The sequence below is a fragment of the Ranitomeya imitator genome, chromosome 8 (genome assembly GCF_032444005.1).
Source record: "Ranitomeya imitator isolate aRanImi1 chromosome 8, aRanImi1.pri, whole genome shotgun sequence".
Classification (NCBI taxonomy): Eukaryota; Metazoa; Chordata; class Amphibia; order Anura; family Dendrobatidae; genus Ranitomeya; species Ranitomeya imitator.
Window position 1 is genome coordinate 7,314,965 of NC_091289.1, and position 15,394 is coordinate 7,330,358.

The 15,394-nt window shown below is 50.0% G+C and overlaps 1 protein-coding gene across 4 annotated transcripts in view; it reads left to right on the forward strand.

Annotated features, from left to right (window-relative positions):
- Window positions 1–15,394, forward strand: part of ITPR1 (inositol 1,4,5-trisphosphate receptor type 1) — a 93,565-nt gene that overhangs the window by 67,686 nt on the left and 10,485 nt on the right. For 2 of the 4 annotated variants that reach the window (XM_069736179.1, XM_069736180.1), the window contains 19 exons: window positions 1,610–1,663; window positions 1,937–2,060; window positions 2,140–2,327; window positions 4,155–4,338; window positions 4,606–4,853; window positions 5,118–5,318; window positions 5,642–5,752; window positions 6,613–6,708; window positions 8,843–8,965; window positions 9,906–10,013; window positions 10,111–10,303; window positions 11,767–11,889; window positions 11,969–12,144; window positions 12,492–12,656; window positions 12,729–12,924; window positions 13,019–13,096; window positions 13,168–13,313; window positions 13,413–13,578; window positions 14,104–14,264. In XM_069736179.1, coding sequence (XP_069592280.1) covers window positions 1,610–1,663; window positions 1,937–2,060; window positions 2,140–2,327; window positions 4,155–4,338; window positions 4,606–4,853; window positions 5,118–5,318; window positions 5,642–5,752; window positions 6,613–6,708; window positions 8,843–8,965; window positions 9,906–10,013; window positions 10,111–10,303; window positions 11,767–11,889; window positions 11,969–12,144; window positions 12,492–12,656; window positions 12,729–12,924; window positions 13,019–13,096; window positions 13,168–13,313; window positions 13,413–13,578; window positions 14,104–14,264 — 2,841 coding nt within the window. The remainder of the gene's footprint in view (window positions 1–1,609; window positions 1,664–1,936; window positions 2,061–2,139; window positions 2,328–4,154; window positions 4,339–4,605; window positions 4,854–5,117; window positions 5,319–5,641; window positions 5,753–6,612; window positions 6,709–8,842; window positions 8,966–9,905; window positions 10,014–10,110; window positions 10,304–11,766; window positions 11,890–11,968; window positions 12,145–12,491; window positions 12,657–12,728; window positions 12,925–13,018; window positions 13,097–13,167; window positions 13,314–13,412; window positions 13,579–14,103; window positions 14,265–15,394) is intronic. The other 2 variants (XM_069736181.1, XM_069736182.1) reach the window with 1 other exon arrangement.

The window sequence follows — 15,394 nt, forward strand, 5'->3', positions numbered from 1 at the left end:
ATTGCCTCTGCCATGCTGTATCCTGGGAAAGCTGGGACACGTGTACTTGGTGCGTACATATGAAGATTGCCTCTGTCATGCCGTATCCTGGGAAAGCTGGGGCATGTGTGCTTGGTGCGTACATAAGAAGATTGCCTCTGCCATGCCGTATCCTGGGAAAGCTGGGGCACGTGTGCTTGGTGCGTACATATGAAGATCGGCTCTGCCATTCAGGGTCCTGGGAAAGCTGGGGCACGTGTACTTGGTGCGTACATATGAAGATTGCCTCTGCCATGCCGTATCCTGGGAAAGCTGGGGCACATGTGCTTGGTGCGTACATCTGAAGATCGGCTCTGACATTCAGGGTCCTGGGAAAGCTGGGACACGTTTTCTGCTGATGCATTAGCTATAACCTACAGATCTGCTCTGCATACTGGTTATGTGCCTTCAGTGTAAGTCTCACTCCCAACATTCTCTGCTGCTGAGAGTTGTAGTTGGCGCCTTGCCAGGGTGGAGACGTGCCGAGTCTAGCAGCGCAGTTCCGGTGGGTGAAACCTTGCTGGCACTGATGCGGCTTCTATCCACGATTGATCCTCGGAGGTCCAGATGTTCCTTTCCCACCCTCCTCTGTGGAAGGGACTTTCCTGCTGATTCACTGATTTGGCGGAAGGTTAACCCCTACTTTGCTGCCCTCCCATTTCAAATGGAGAATTATTTTAACCATTAAATCAAGGCAAACCTAAAGCCATTTAACCCATTATCCATGTGTCCTGTTACTGCTGGGGCAGGGACGGCCGTTGGGAAGTTTCCTGCCTGGTGGTTGCGCCGTCTGGCACCAGCGCCCGCTCCCCTGCTCTGCTCTTGTTCCTGTCGCTTGGCAGAGCTCCTTGTTCTTCTAATCACATGTTTGATTCTTCTCCTGTCCTGGAAGAACGGCGGCGGGAGGTGAAATAATGTGCCAATATTTTCAGGGGTTTTTTTGGGTCCTCGCTGATCGCCTTCGTGGTGACCTCCTTGCATCACCGCTCACATTCCGGTCTCCTCGTTCCTTACATTTGCGGTCGGCTCCTGCATCCGGCCTCCAGGTCTTTTATTCTCTTGCCATTACGGGGTTTTCCAGAATTCTCTGCCTCCTGCTCACCGGCGCGGCCTCTGTCTGACCGTAACGGGGCGTTCAGTAATCCGGTAAATGAACCCGAATCTATTTTTAGAACTGATGAATGGCGCTCCGGAGATGAGCAATGATCAGGACGACCTGCAGCTGCCCCCTCCCCCCAGCTGCTGTCTGAGCTTGTTACATTGTATCACTAGCAACCAGTCGCTATCTAGTTGTCAGGTTCTATTTCCATAGCAACCAGTCTCTCAGGAAACTGGCAGAATGACCGCATTGGGGGCAAGAATGGGAGCGAGTGGATGGTAGAATTACAGGGGGTCCCCGATCACTATTGCACCAATGGGCTGTATAGTCGTGTAGGGGACCGGGCAGCCATTGCTCTGGTGGTCAGGGTGAGTGCACTGGATTACAGGTGAATTTCCCATCTTGATCCCCTCCATCTCCACCTCCTCATCTCATGGGCCTCTCTCTAGGGTCCGCCAGGGTCTTACATTTCTACATCTGCTCTCTGTCCAGTCCCAGGACTCTGCCCAGGTCCAGCCGCTGAGGCAGCTGCAGGATATCCGGCGGGTAGGTACGGCCGTGCCGGTCACTGGTGGTTGTCGTCATGTCTGTGTTGGTGTATACATGGTTCCGTCGGGTCGTGTTTGGCCCACTTCCTTGGTATTGGGTGGGCTGACCGTTGTCCCCCATATCTGTGGTAGGTCTTGGTCTGTGCACCCTTGGTGGTCATTCAGCGGATGTTTGATACTCTGGACCCTTATTTTGCACCATCTGTAGGGTCTGGCGTGTGCCCCATCTGGGCGCCATGACTTATGCAATGGGTACCGTTACTTCCCACAGGGTGAAGCTCTGCGAGTGATTTTGGTGAACCGTTACTATGGGAACATCCGTCATGGCGGCCGAAGGGAGAGTCTCACCATCTATGGGAACGGTCCTGGAGGTGGCGGTAAATCCAGCAGCGGAGGTAAGAATGTGTTTATTGGGGGAAGCGGGTGAGAGTTGTACGATTCTGTCTTATATTTTGTGTTTTGCCCCCCCCGGAGCTGCCGCGGGATCCGTGAGCCTCAGCCGGGGAGAGATGAGCTTGGCCGACGTTCAGTGCCATCTGGATAAAGAAGGGGCGTCTGATCTAGTGATCGACCTGATCATGAACGCGACCAGTGACCGGGTCTTCCACGAGAGCATCCTCCTGGCCATCGCCCTCCTCGAGGGAGGCAACACCACGATTCAGGTCAGACGGGACCGTGTCCAGACTTATAGAGTGGAGCCTCTACTCTAGTCACATCCAAAGCTGCATTCTGATCAGGGTATATGTGCAACGGTCAGGAGAATGCAGCTCTGGATGTGAATGGAGCACGACCTGCTCCTGACTTACAAGATGTGAGGAAACCTGCTGTAATCCAGGCGTGATCCTCTGTATGATACATAGGGGGCAGCACAGCAGGCAGAGGTACTAGAGTAGCCAAACTTCTTAGGAGTTTCCAGGATGCAGAGTTTCTTTTTTTTTTTTTTTTGTATAAGCCCAGAGCCCGATCATCACCCCACAGGCTACAGTGTATCACGTGCAATTGTTACAAATCTGTAATAATACTTCTAAGCTCCTGGTTCCGGGGTCCCAGCGCGGGGGGCCGGCTAGGTGAGTGTGCACGCTCCGCGGGCGGCGGCAGGAGGTTACATAAGGTCTATTTATATCTGCTGGCTGCGGGCAGGAGATTTAATGAGCTGCTGGCCTCATTCTCCCCCTGTGTCAGGCTGTGCGGTGTGCGTCAGAGCGCTGCAGCGAGGAAGAGGCAGTTTCCATGGCGACGGTTATCCCCCCTCATCCCCACCCAGAGATCCTGGCAGCTTTGGATTTTCTGTTCCTGTTTATAGAGGTGTCTGGTATATCCCTTCTCCCTCTGTGCAGCTCCTCGCCTCCCCCCGCAGACCCCCGCAATCACATGACGAGGGCAATGAAGTCCGATTGTCGTGTAGTGAATAAGTTCTACAACTTTCTACTGAACTTTGTTTCTTTTCCTAAATACTCCAGAGCGTTGTGCTTGCTGTCAGTGAACGGGACCATGCCCAGACCTAATAGTCTCCACGATTCATTTGCTACATTTGTGTCCAGATTCCAGAACGTCCTGTGTTTTGTTCTAATGTATCCAGTGCAAACTCCGCGGAATAAATCTGATACAAATATTAGCAATTCCTGAGCAATAATCTGCGCTCTGCACTTGTATGGGCCCTGACAGCAAGCAGAGGTTTTGGAGAACTGGGCAGAATTGAAATGTACAATGTTCTGGTGAACGCTGTCCTTTGTTCTGTGACCCAGTATGATGATGGGAGGATTGCTTCCATTACTCGGTGGCGCCGCGCCGTCCCTCCCTCCGTTCTTGTGGCGGTCCCCTTACCGTGCTGACATTGGGGGGCCACACTCGCGATTTGCCGCTGATGTCTACACATCGGTTTTGGCTTCCAAGGACCCAGTTTCACAAAGGGTTACATTAGCGGGTCCATAAACCGGTATGGCGAGGAGTCATGTGACCACAAGGCGTCGCACATTCCAAGCTAGAAAGCATTACGGATGGTGTGACTAATCACTCTCCATCTAGGTCGGTGCAATCAAACGTGGAGAACTACGAGTCCCAGCGCTTTTTAGCAACAGATCCAATTCTGACTTGTCCTAAATCTAATCTACAGTATAATGGCTTCTACCTGATGGGAGTAGTAGTCATTCAAATAGAAGCCATTGGTCATTTTTTGCAATATTATTTTTTTTTGTTTTTAAATTTTCATTTCTGATCTCTTGCAAGATGACAACTTTTATAATCTGGAATCTAAGATTTCAGACTTCTGACTGCCGGGTTATCCGGAGTCTCAGACTGAACCCCATGCAAAGCCCCCTTACTAATAAACTGCCCCAAATAATGTAACTTCAGAAGGAGAAGGACTTTAAGATCCCGTCCCTTTAATGTAGCACCTCCTGCTGCCCACTGATGATCGGAATGCCTCCCTCGGCAGATCGCCCCCTCCGTTCCTTCAGGTTGCGCTGACTTTGGGTGATGTCTCCTTGCAGCATTCCTTTTTCTGCCGGCTGACTGAGGACAAGAAGTCGGAGAAGTTTTTCAAAGTTTTCTTTGATCGGATGAAAGTTGCTCAACAGGAAATTAAAGCGACGGTGACTGTAAATACCAGTGACCTGGGGAGCAAGAAGAGGGATGAGGAGCATTCTGAGCGGGAGACCCCCAACCGGAAGACAGGTGGGAGCAGATATCCGAGCGCAGGTGTCGACTTGTGCAGCCATTCTTGTGATTGTTGCTTTTTGTGCCGATGAGACAACTTTGTACATTTTCCAGAGTCTGACTACGCAAGGCTGGCTTGTAGTCTGTTACTAGGCAGGCAAATGGCTCTGCATAGGAGCTGCATACAGGAAACGGAGTGGGTCTCCATTATGTAAGACGCGTGATGAAACGGTTTAGGACATCGCCTATTTGTGAACTGTAATCTGTTACCACTTTCTTTTCTAGCTCGAGAAGCCACCAGCCAAATTACAGAGGAGGCCAAAGAGCAGCTTCTAGAAGCTTCTGTTGCCACCAAGAAGGCCTTCAGCACTTTCCGTCGGGAGGCCGACCCCGACGATCACTTCTCTGCCGGAGATGGCGGCTCTTCCGAGAAGGGGCGCGACGAGCTGGAGATGAGCGCCGTGATCACCATCATGCAGCCGATCCTGCGCTTCTTGCAGCTGCTTTGTGAGAACCACAACCGGGACCTGCAGGTGAAGGGCCAAAATGGGCCGATCTGTGTGGATGGAGGCTTATGGGGGGGAGGGGGATAAAAACGTGCATGATGTGAGCAATCTGCACCATGGCACTTGGGAAGAAACCATTTGTGACCAGTTTGCCACCAGTATGGGTCTGTGCTACTGAATGGGTGCTGGGATACTTGGCCGTTTAGTTGGTCGGTCGTTGACTGCACTGTGAACATCACCGCTGTAGATGAGGACAGTGGAGATTTTTTAATTTTTCTTCCATTGTTCCAGAATTTCCTGCGCTGCCAGAATAACAAAACCAACTACAACCTGGTCTGCGAGACCCTGCAGTTCCTTGACTGCATCTGTGGGAGCACGACTGGTGGCCTCGGCCTCCTGGGTCTCTACATCAACGAGAAGAACGTCGCCCTCATTAATCAGACGCTGGAGAGCCTGACGGAGTACTGCCAGGGGCCGTGCCATGAAAACCAGGTGATGATGCACCTACGTGTCGCCTTCAGCCAAAATGTGCCACTGATAGCTAGGTGACTGGCTCCCGAGTGCCCCAGTCCCTGCCCCAGTCCCTGCTCCCGTGCAGGTGCATTACATAACTGACACTGGGACACGCTGCACGTGTCGGATGATTTCCTGGAACTCTGTAACTTCTGTTATGTAACGTGTTGCTCGGGGTGCTGGACACGCCTCGTGCTGCCACCGGCACACTGTGTCCTTGGAAAGCTGGCTCCTGGCACGGGCATTGCTGGCACTGTACCTATGTAATAACCTGATCCCCCCCCCCCCCTCTTCACCTGCAGAACTGTATAGCGACCCACGAGTCCAATGGCATCGATATCATCACCGCCCTGATCCTGAACGACATCAACCCCCTGGGGAGGAAGAGGATGGATCTGGTGCTGGAGCTTAAGGTGGGGACGTTCCTCCACTTTCCTCCATCCTGATGAAATTCTGCTCGGCACTGCACTGAGGAGGGCACTAAATTAGGGTGGTAGAGGAATCAATAAAATGTGCAGAAATGGACGAGAGCGCATTATAATCTTTCATTTAGTCTTTGTATCTTTTTTTTGTATCAGTTTTGTTTTGGTGCTGCTGATCATTTAGCTCTAGTAGATGAGCGACTGTCGGTTTGTGCCTGACACACTGTGCCGGCACCGCTCCTCTTCGTCCCGATCCGCTGCTTCTCAATGAGCCGATAAGTCCTTGGCAGGAGCGGCGGGTTCAGGTTTTCTTACTAAACAGGAACTAGGACTTGGTGTTTATGTAGCCGGCGCTGGCACAAAGCGGCAGTTATGTAACCCTGTAATGACACCTGTCCGCAGAGAGAGTGCATCGCTGCCGGCGGACGTGGCGAAGAAAAGCCCTGGTGACGCAGCGAGCGGCCGCCCTCGTCTGGAGCGCTGCCCGTCCTCCTCTGTACATACCATCCTGTCCTTATCTGTCACCTGCACCTCGTGTATTTCTGCATTTCCTCGTGTTTCTGGAAATCACCTGAATTTAGCTGCGAGTCAAAAAACAAAAAACACTTTATAAAATGTTTAGATGTCAATTATTCTTCCAAGATGGCAGCCGCTGCCACCCTGACCTGGGGGCGATGAGTGAGCAGGTTACAATGCTGGGTGACGGCTGACATGGTCGTGCGATTGTCCCCCAGCTTTCCTAGGAGCCTGAGCGGCGTATGTGGTGGCACCTCGTCCTCTTCGCTCGCAGGATATTAGTGAAGGGTCCGCAGCTCTCGCCTGTCGGTGACATTAAGCGTCTTGTGTTGCAGAATAACGCCTCAAAGCTGCTGCTCGCCATCATGGAGAGCCGCCACGACAGCGAGAACGCAGAGCGGATCTTGTATAACATGAGGCCGAAGGAGCTGGTGAGTTCTGCGGGGGAGGGCTCTGCGGTCCTGATCTCGGGTGGGGACTGGCTTTACGATGCTGATCGGGGGAGGGCTCTGCGGTCCTGATCTCGGGTGGGGACTGGCTTTACGGTGCTGATCAAGGGAGAGGGCTCTCCGGTCCTGATCTCGGGTGGGGACTGGCTTTACGGTGCTGATCCGGGGAGGGCTCTGCGGTCCTGATCTCGGGTGAGGACTGGCTTTACATTGCTGATCGGGGGAGGGCTCTCCGGTCCTGATCTCGGGTGAGGACTGGCTTAACGTTGCTGATCGGGGGAGGGCTCTCCGGTCCTGATCTCGGGTGGGGACTGGCTTTACGGTGCTGATCAGGGGAGGGCTCTGCGGTCCTGATTTCGGGTGGGGACTGGCTTTACGGTGCTGATCCGGGGAGGGCTCTCCAGTCCTGATCTCGGGTGGGGACTGGCTTTACGGTGCTGATCGGGGGAGGGCTCTCTGGTCCTGATTTCGGGTGGGGACTGGCTTTACGGTGCTGATCCGGGGAGGGCTCTCCGGTCCTGATCTCGGGTGGGGACTGGCTTTACGGTGCTGATCGGGGGAGGGCTCTCGGGTGGGGACTGGCTTTACGATGCTGATCGGGGGAGGGCTCTCGGGTGGGGACTGGCTTTACGATGCTGATCGGGGGAGGGCTCTCGGGTGGGGACTGGCTTTACGATGCTGATCGGGGGAGGGCTCTCGGGTGGGGACTGGCTTTACGGTGCTGATCGGGGGAGGGCTCTCGGGTGGGGACTGGCTTTACGATGCTGATCGGGGGAGGGCTCTCGGGTGGGGACTGGCTTTACGGTGCTGATCGGGGGAGGGCTCTCGGGTGGGGACTGGCTTTACGATGCTGATCCGGGGAGGGCTCTCTGGTCCTGATTTCGGGTGGGGACTGGCTTTACGGTACTGATCGGGGGAGAGGGCTCTCTGGTCCTGATTTCGGGTGGGGACTGGTTTTACGATGCTGATCGGGGGAGGGCTCTCCGGTCCTGATTGTACGTCATAAACTCTGTATGAAGACACAGCGGCCGTAATTGGTGACGTAACGACATACGGAAACGTCAGATACATATTCTCCAAGACCGTGATGGGGACAAGCGTTCCCGTGCATCAGAGTATCCCACTGGCTGAGCTGCGTATCTAAATGTATGGTCTGCTCCTACCATCTGCTAATCTGTGTACCCGAGATGAATGGCACATTCTGCTGCACCCTATGCCCCGCACGGCAGACTGTGGTATCACATGTTACGCTTGGATACAGCATCTCAGCAGGGTATTTAGGCTGCTGTATCTAATCATGTTGTGTGATGTCTTGGCCGGTGGCATCACTCATGATATGATTAGATACTGCAGGGAGGGATTTGGACATATTGTAGAGATGCTGTATCTAAGCACAACCGGTGATACTGCGGTCTGCTAATCTGTATATATAAGGCTTGAGGTTACACACAGCAGACTGTAGCATCACATGTTCATTTTGGGTACACAGATTAGCCGACTGTGTGGTACATTGTCTTAGATGCAGCAGCTCAGGATACTGATACTATGGCGCTGCTGCATTTAATATCGTGATATTGTGGTGTCTGCCAAACCAGACAGTATCACACATGCGCTTAGATACATTGGTTTAGCAGAAACTGCATCTCAGAAGACCTTATGACAAGACTGCTTAGACACAGCAAGCAGTGGTTTAGATACATCATTTGGTGTTTTTAAGCCACTGCCTGCTGTATCTAATCCACTGTGCATGATGCTGCAGATGCTAAGCCAGATGGTATGTATCTCAGCAGACAGGATTATGCATGATGGATTGGATACCACATGCAGTGACTTAGATTCTGTACCTAAGCCAGTGTATGTAAGTCACTGCATGCTGTATCTAATTCACTGCGCAGAACACTGTGCTGAGATAATGCGGTCTGGCTTTGCAGATGCATTATGTAGCATGCACAATGGATTAGATACAGAAGGCAGTGACTTAGATAAATTCATAAATATTGAACGTTAAGGAATTGTCTGATACAAATGTTCCAGATTTGTGTTTTTTGCCATTTTGTTTCCATTTTTGGTTTTCTGCGTTTTTTCCTTCTCCATTAATGGCGTCTGTCGTCCTCAGGTGGAGGTGATAAAGAAAGCTTATCTGCAGGGCGAGGTGGAGTTTGAGGATGGCGAGGGCAGTGAGGATCACGCTGCGTCCCCCCGCAATGTGGGGCACAATATTTACATCCTGGCACATCAGGTGGGCTCCTTGTATAAGAGCACGAGGTGTGAGCGGTGTGCGGCTGCCTCCCGTGGACACCGTGTCCTAGTATTGTCAGTCGTGGGTGTGCGCCAGCTCGCTGCACATGGAGTCAGGCATGCCCGGCCACACACGGGCAGAGACGCCTCCACGCTGGGCGCTCGTCCAGGGATCGCACAGGAACTCTGCTGCACTGAGCAATAACTGAGGCCGATCTGCGAGGATCATGATCCGCCGTATACAAGAAGAATCCTCCCCTCCACTCCTCTGGTTTCTATGGCTCAGCCGCCTGCAAGCAGAGGCAGAAAAAAAAACCAATGCAGATTTAAAGAGGCGGTCTAGAATTTAAAAAAAGCATCCAAGAAACAGCGCCACCTCTGTCTGTCAGGGTACTGCAGCTCCTTGTTACTAAAGTATGGCATGGCTGCAATACCGCACCCAACCTGTAGACCTGGGGGGTGCTGTTTTAGACAAAAAAAGTGCAGATTTTGCGAGAAGACCCCACCCTCGACTTTCCTCCTGATGCCCATGTAATGAGCTTCTCCTACACAATTTTTCGGAGAGGCTTCTGCTTCTCTCTTGACTTAGTTTTTTCTTCTTTTAAAATAGCAGCAGAAGCAAGGTGCCAATTATAGCCAACGTTTTCTCTTTACTGTAAAGATTTAAAAAAAACAAAAACCTTCAATCTCATCTTGCACACGATGCAGCGGAGTGACTTGTATCTATCTGCTTGAAATACTCTATTCGTGAAAACGCCTTAAATTTTGGGGGTTTCCTAACACTAGCTCGGCCCCACAATATCGGCTCAGTGGTCTGTGATTTGCCCAAAGAATTATTTTTTTTAAGGTGGGGTTGTACTTTAAAGCGCCACCACTGCTGTGATCGTCTTTCTTGGTTGACCATTTACGGCTCATTGTGGTGGTTTTTCTTATATTTCAAGTTGGCTCGGCACAACAAGGAGCTCCAGCACATGCTGAAACCAGGGGTCCAGACTGGGGACGGTGACGAGGCACTGGAATTTTATGCCAAACATACGGCGCAGATAGAGGTGAGACTGGAGAGCATCAAGGAGATGTTCATGGACTTTCCCCACCGATGTCTGAGAAGTCCTCATCCTGACCGAGTGATGTTTGGTCTCTCCCCAGATTGTACGGCTTGACAGGACGATGGAGCAGATAGTCTTCCCTGTGCCGAGTATTTGTGAATTTCTTACCAAGGAGTCAAAACTGCGAGTTTATTACACGACAGAAAGAGACGAGCAAGGAAGCAAGATCCATGACTTCTTCCAACGATCGGAAGATCTATTCAATGAAATGAACTGGCAAAAAAAGCTGAGAGGTGAGGAGTCGCTGAGGTTCATGGAAGGATCTTTCTGAGTTGAGGTCTTTTTACGGTAACTCCTCAGGCAAGGATTTGTGAGATCCAGCATAGGGATCTGTCTGTTATTTGCAAAGATATGGCAAGACCCTGGGAGCAGAGTTGTGAGATCAGTAGAAGGTGGAAAGTTTTTCTTATGGTAGGAGAAACCTTTAGAAATCAGAAGTCAAGAGTACATGGAGGTTCCTCCATCTACTGGATCATGGCTACAACCAATGACTTGCCATGAAGAATGGATGAGTAATGAGGTGGAAAGGTCCTTCTGCTTTCCTGACATGGGGAAGTTCTTGGGTAAGGAGTCATGAAGTCAAGTGCAATGGGCAAGTTGGTTAACGTGCCAGGATTCACCTACAGCCAGCAGTTGGGTGTGATGTCAGGAGATCCAGTGGAAGTTTATTAACTTGTAAAGGTTCCTCCATGGTAAGTGCTCGGTTGTAGTTCTGAAGTCCACTGAAAGACTGATTTTGACTCTGCTCCATGTAAAATCTTCTGGATCATATCAATCAAGAGTCTTTGAGGTTCCTTCTTTGGAACAGTCTATCCATGGTAGGGATGGTCATTCAGATTAGATGGCTGTTGGCCAAACGATTCTTTGACAACCACCTTAGCCGTCTCTCCATACACTGGAGCGCTTGGTCCCTTGAGATAGCCACTGGTTGACATGTTTGCTAGAAGCTTCTCTGTGAGAAGAATGCAGTTGGCAACCCGAAACTGGACATGTCCAGTCAGTCTGCCTGTACCCCCTAAACATTAAACCGTTGGCCTAACCAGTCGATATTGTAGGATTTTGCTGCCTTTGGTCTAATGTGTAGGAGGTCGTAAGTCATTGATTTTGTGGTTCAATAAAGGGGTCTTCATACGAAGAACATCCAAAGCTCAGGAAGGCAATTGTGTTGAAATCTAGTTGGTGGAAGGATTACAATTTTGCCAAGACTTATCTACAGTAAACCATTAGGTGTGAAGTCATCAGATCCAATAGAAGAGTTGGTCAAGTGACTGTTGTTAAACTTGCAGTGAATCCAGCTCTAGAGTGCTTTCCTAGGAACGCTTGGTTTTCCTAGAATTGTGCGGTATAATCTGGCGCCAATGACCCGATGAACAGGCAGAACTCATCAGATAAAATGATTAAGCTGGCTTAAGTCCTCATTCTCTGCAGCACATCGACATGATGTGCTGCCGAGAACTATCTCCTGTGCATGCAGAATGAACATTAATAAATTCGGCCTGTCTGTCTAATTGGCCCATGACTGCCGATCAGCTGTAACCTGACCTTTTAACAAAGTTTGCCAGTGGTAAGTTCTTGGGTGTGGAGTTGTGGGATTCCCTAGAAGGGTTGATCCTGTGACTTTTAGTTTCATCTGTGGTTGGCTTTGGCTGAGGTCATCTTCTGAATGTAACAATCACCCATGTCTGGTGTCTTGCAGCGCAGCATGTCCTGTACTGGTGTTCTAGAAACATGACCTTCTGGAGCAGCATCTCGTTCAACCTGGCCGTGCTCATGAATCTTCTTGTTGCATTTTTCTACCCCTTCGTTGGTGTACGAGGAGGTTAGTATAACTTCTGTCTTTTCCGTAGCCAAGACTTTGTTCAGACGATGGGTCCGACACTTCTTCTTTGACCTTCTAGGAACACTGGATTCCCGTCTCTCAGGCCTACTCTGGACAGCCATGCTCGTTTCTTTAGCCATAGTCATTGTCCTTCCCAAGCCACATGGAATCAGAGCTTTGATTGCTTCCACCATCCTGCGCCTCATCTTCTCCATTGGCCTCCAACCTACATTGTTTCTTTTAGGGGCATTTAATGTGAGTTGTGACCTTTTTTGAGTCTTGGCTAGTAGGACCCAGATGGACATGTTGTGTTGCCTGTAGACTAGTTTCTGTAGATGGTTAGCTTGGTTCCTGCGAATTTTGGCTCCTTGTACCAAATGGTTTCCCGACATCTGCAAAGTTTGAAATGGGGATAACTTGGTCTAATGACTGTTTTTGGTGGGCACAACCTTCCCCATAAAGGTCTTCCATGCCAGAACTAAACAAATCAGAAATATTGAATGCAGGTGTAAGATTTTCTCCGACTGTGTGTAGTCATGCAAAACTATGGACTTTAACAGTAGACTATGCTCCTTCACTTTCTTATAACACTTCTTCCCCAGGTGTGCAATAAAATCATATTCCTTACGAGCTTTGTGGGAAATCGCGGCACCTTCACTCGAGGATATGGGGCAATGGTCTTGGATGTAGAATTTCTTTACCATCTGTTGTATCTTCTCATCTGTGCTATGGGGGTCTTTGTACATGAATTCTTCTACAGTTTGCTGGTGAGTGTTCGATGACCCTTGAGTGAGATTTTCCTTTTTATTGGTGGTCCTAACGTTGCCACCTCTTCGCAGCTCTTCGATCTCGTGTACCGGGAGGAGACTTTACTCAATGTGATTAAGAGTGTTACTAGGAACGGCCGCTCCATCATCCTGACCGCCGTCCTGGCGTTGATTCTGGTCTACTTGTTCTCCATTGTGGGATACCTGTTTTTTAAAGATGACTTTATACTGGAAGTGGATAGATTGCCAAATGAGACAACCTTCCCGGGTGAGTCACAGTTCTGGTGGTCAGCACGTGGTGGAGGATTGGGATACCGGGATGGGGTAGTTGTGCAACCTTGAAATTATATGTTCTGTTCCAGAGACTGGAACCTCGATGGCCCGAGATCTCTTGTTTCCTGAAGTTTGCCGGTTGGAATCGGGAGACAACTGCACCCAAGGTAAGAACAAACCTGGATGTGTGTGAATGCGATGCGGAAACTTCCCAGTGTAAGTCAATGTGTCTGTACAGAAGAGGTCTCAGAGGATGCTGAGGAGGAAGAGGAGGAGAAGGAACACACCTGTGAGACCCTACTGATGTGCATAGTGACTGTTCTTAGTCACGGGCTCCGGAGTGGTGGCGGTGTTGGAGATGTTCTACGGAAACCTTCCAAAGAGGTAACTGGTCATAAAATGTTTCTTTACTCCCATGGCACCAAACTGGGTGCACCATAACTTTGTGGTGGTCGTCTCCCCCTGTCCTTCCTTTTGCCCCAGGAACCTCTGTTTGCGGCACGTGTCATCTACGATCTGCTCTTCTTCTTCATGGTGATAATTATTGTGCTGAACTTGATTTTTGGAGTCATCATCGACACTTTTGCCGACTTGAGGAGCGAGAAGCAGAAGAAAGAGGAAGTGTTGAAGACTACGTGTTACATTTGTGGTAGGTTGGACTTTATTGCACCCACTCTGTGACCCTCTGACCTTTGAGTTGGGATGGAAACCCCCTTTAATGTGCCAGAAAATTATGCCGGTGATACTTTGTGCATTTGGCCCCTGATTCTAGCATCGAAAGGTGCAGTCCATGTAGAGAAGGACCTGCGGCTTCTGTTACTGACATCTAGGACTGGGGGAATCCATGATTTGCAGTCCCATTTTAGTTTGCATTAATGGGAACCCATCAAATTGCAGATTGCAAATCGGACACGATCTGTTCAGATCCAGCTGTAGCTTTTTAGGAATTAATCCAGTATAAATTGTATTTTATGAATTTAAATCCCTATCACCGTGACAGTCCAGTGGGCGGTTTCACACATACAGTGGAGTCGGACACTATGCATGTGTGCACATGAGTCCAGTGGGTGGACCTACGAGGTCGGTCAACAATTAGGACCTCCCATTGGACTCCTAATCATAGAAATTTATTTAAATCCTTTTTTTTTTTTTTTTTTTTTTTTTTACTTTGCAGGGTTGGAACGGGACAAATTTGACAATAAAACTGTGACATTTGAAGAGCACATTAAGGAGGAACATAACATGTGGCACTATTTGTTTTTTATTGTACTGGTGAAAGTGAAAGACTCCACGGAATACACTGGACCAGAGAGTTACGTGGCTGAAATGATAAAGGTGAGGCTGGGGCCGGTTACCTGGGGGAGGCTGGGGCCGGTCACCTGTGGGTAAGGGAGGGGGAGGCTGGGGCCGGTCACCTGTGGGTAAGGGAGGGGGAGGCTGGGGCCGGTCACCTGTGGGTAAGGAAGGGGGAGGCTGAGGCCGGTCACCTGTGGGTAAGGAAGGGGGAGGCTGAGGCCGGTCACCTGTGGGTAAGGAAGGGGGAGGCTGGGGCCGGTCACCTGTGGGTAAGGGAGGGGGAGGCTGGGGCCGGTCACCTGTGGGTAAGGAAGAGGGAGGCTGGGGCCGGTCACCTGTGGGTAAGGAAGGGGGAGGCTGGGGCCGGTCACCTGTGGGTAAGGAAGGGGGAGGCTGGGGCCGGTCACCTGTAGGTAAGGAAGAGGGAGGCTGGGGCCGGTGACACAATTCTAAAAACTGCACCCCTCAAGGTGCTCAATACCGCATTCAAAAAGTTTATTAACCCTTCAGGTGCTTCACAGGAATTTTTGGAATGTGGAAAGAAAAATGAACATTTAACTTTTTCACAAAAATTTTACTTTAGACCCAAATTTTTTTTATTTTCACAAGGGTAACAGGAAAACATGGACCAAAACCATTGTTTGGGTGCACGGTAGAGCTCGGAAGAGAAGGAGCGCCGTTTGAATTTTTAATGCAAAATTTGCTTGAACAACGAGCGGATGCCATGTTTTGTTTGAAGGGCCCTTGATCTGCCTGAACAGTGGAAACCCCATAATAATTAAAAATCAAAGGGTGCTACATAAAGTGACTAACATAAGGAACCCCAGAAAAAAGATAAATTATTACAAATTAGCTTTTATTAAGCAATTAAAAGACGAACAACAATCATGGACAGACACCGACAAAAAACAACAAAAGGGTGCAACACTAGTTAACTTTGTTAATTAATAGTTATCCTGTTGCCTGCTTGCCAGTGGAGGTTGGCACCCTTTGATAGCGTAATTGGCACACCCGCCCAATGGCGGCTGTCTCTTGCTGCCCTACAAAGCCATAGAAGTGTGATTACAGCACTCAGACACAGCAGTCTTAGATAAGAATCCAACTGGCTGTTTATTAAGTGAAAAAAGCTTGCAGCAATGACACTAGTGGCAATAAAACATGGACTGACC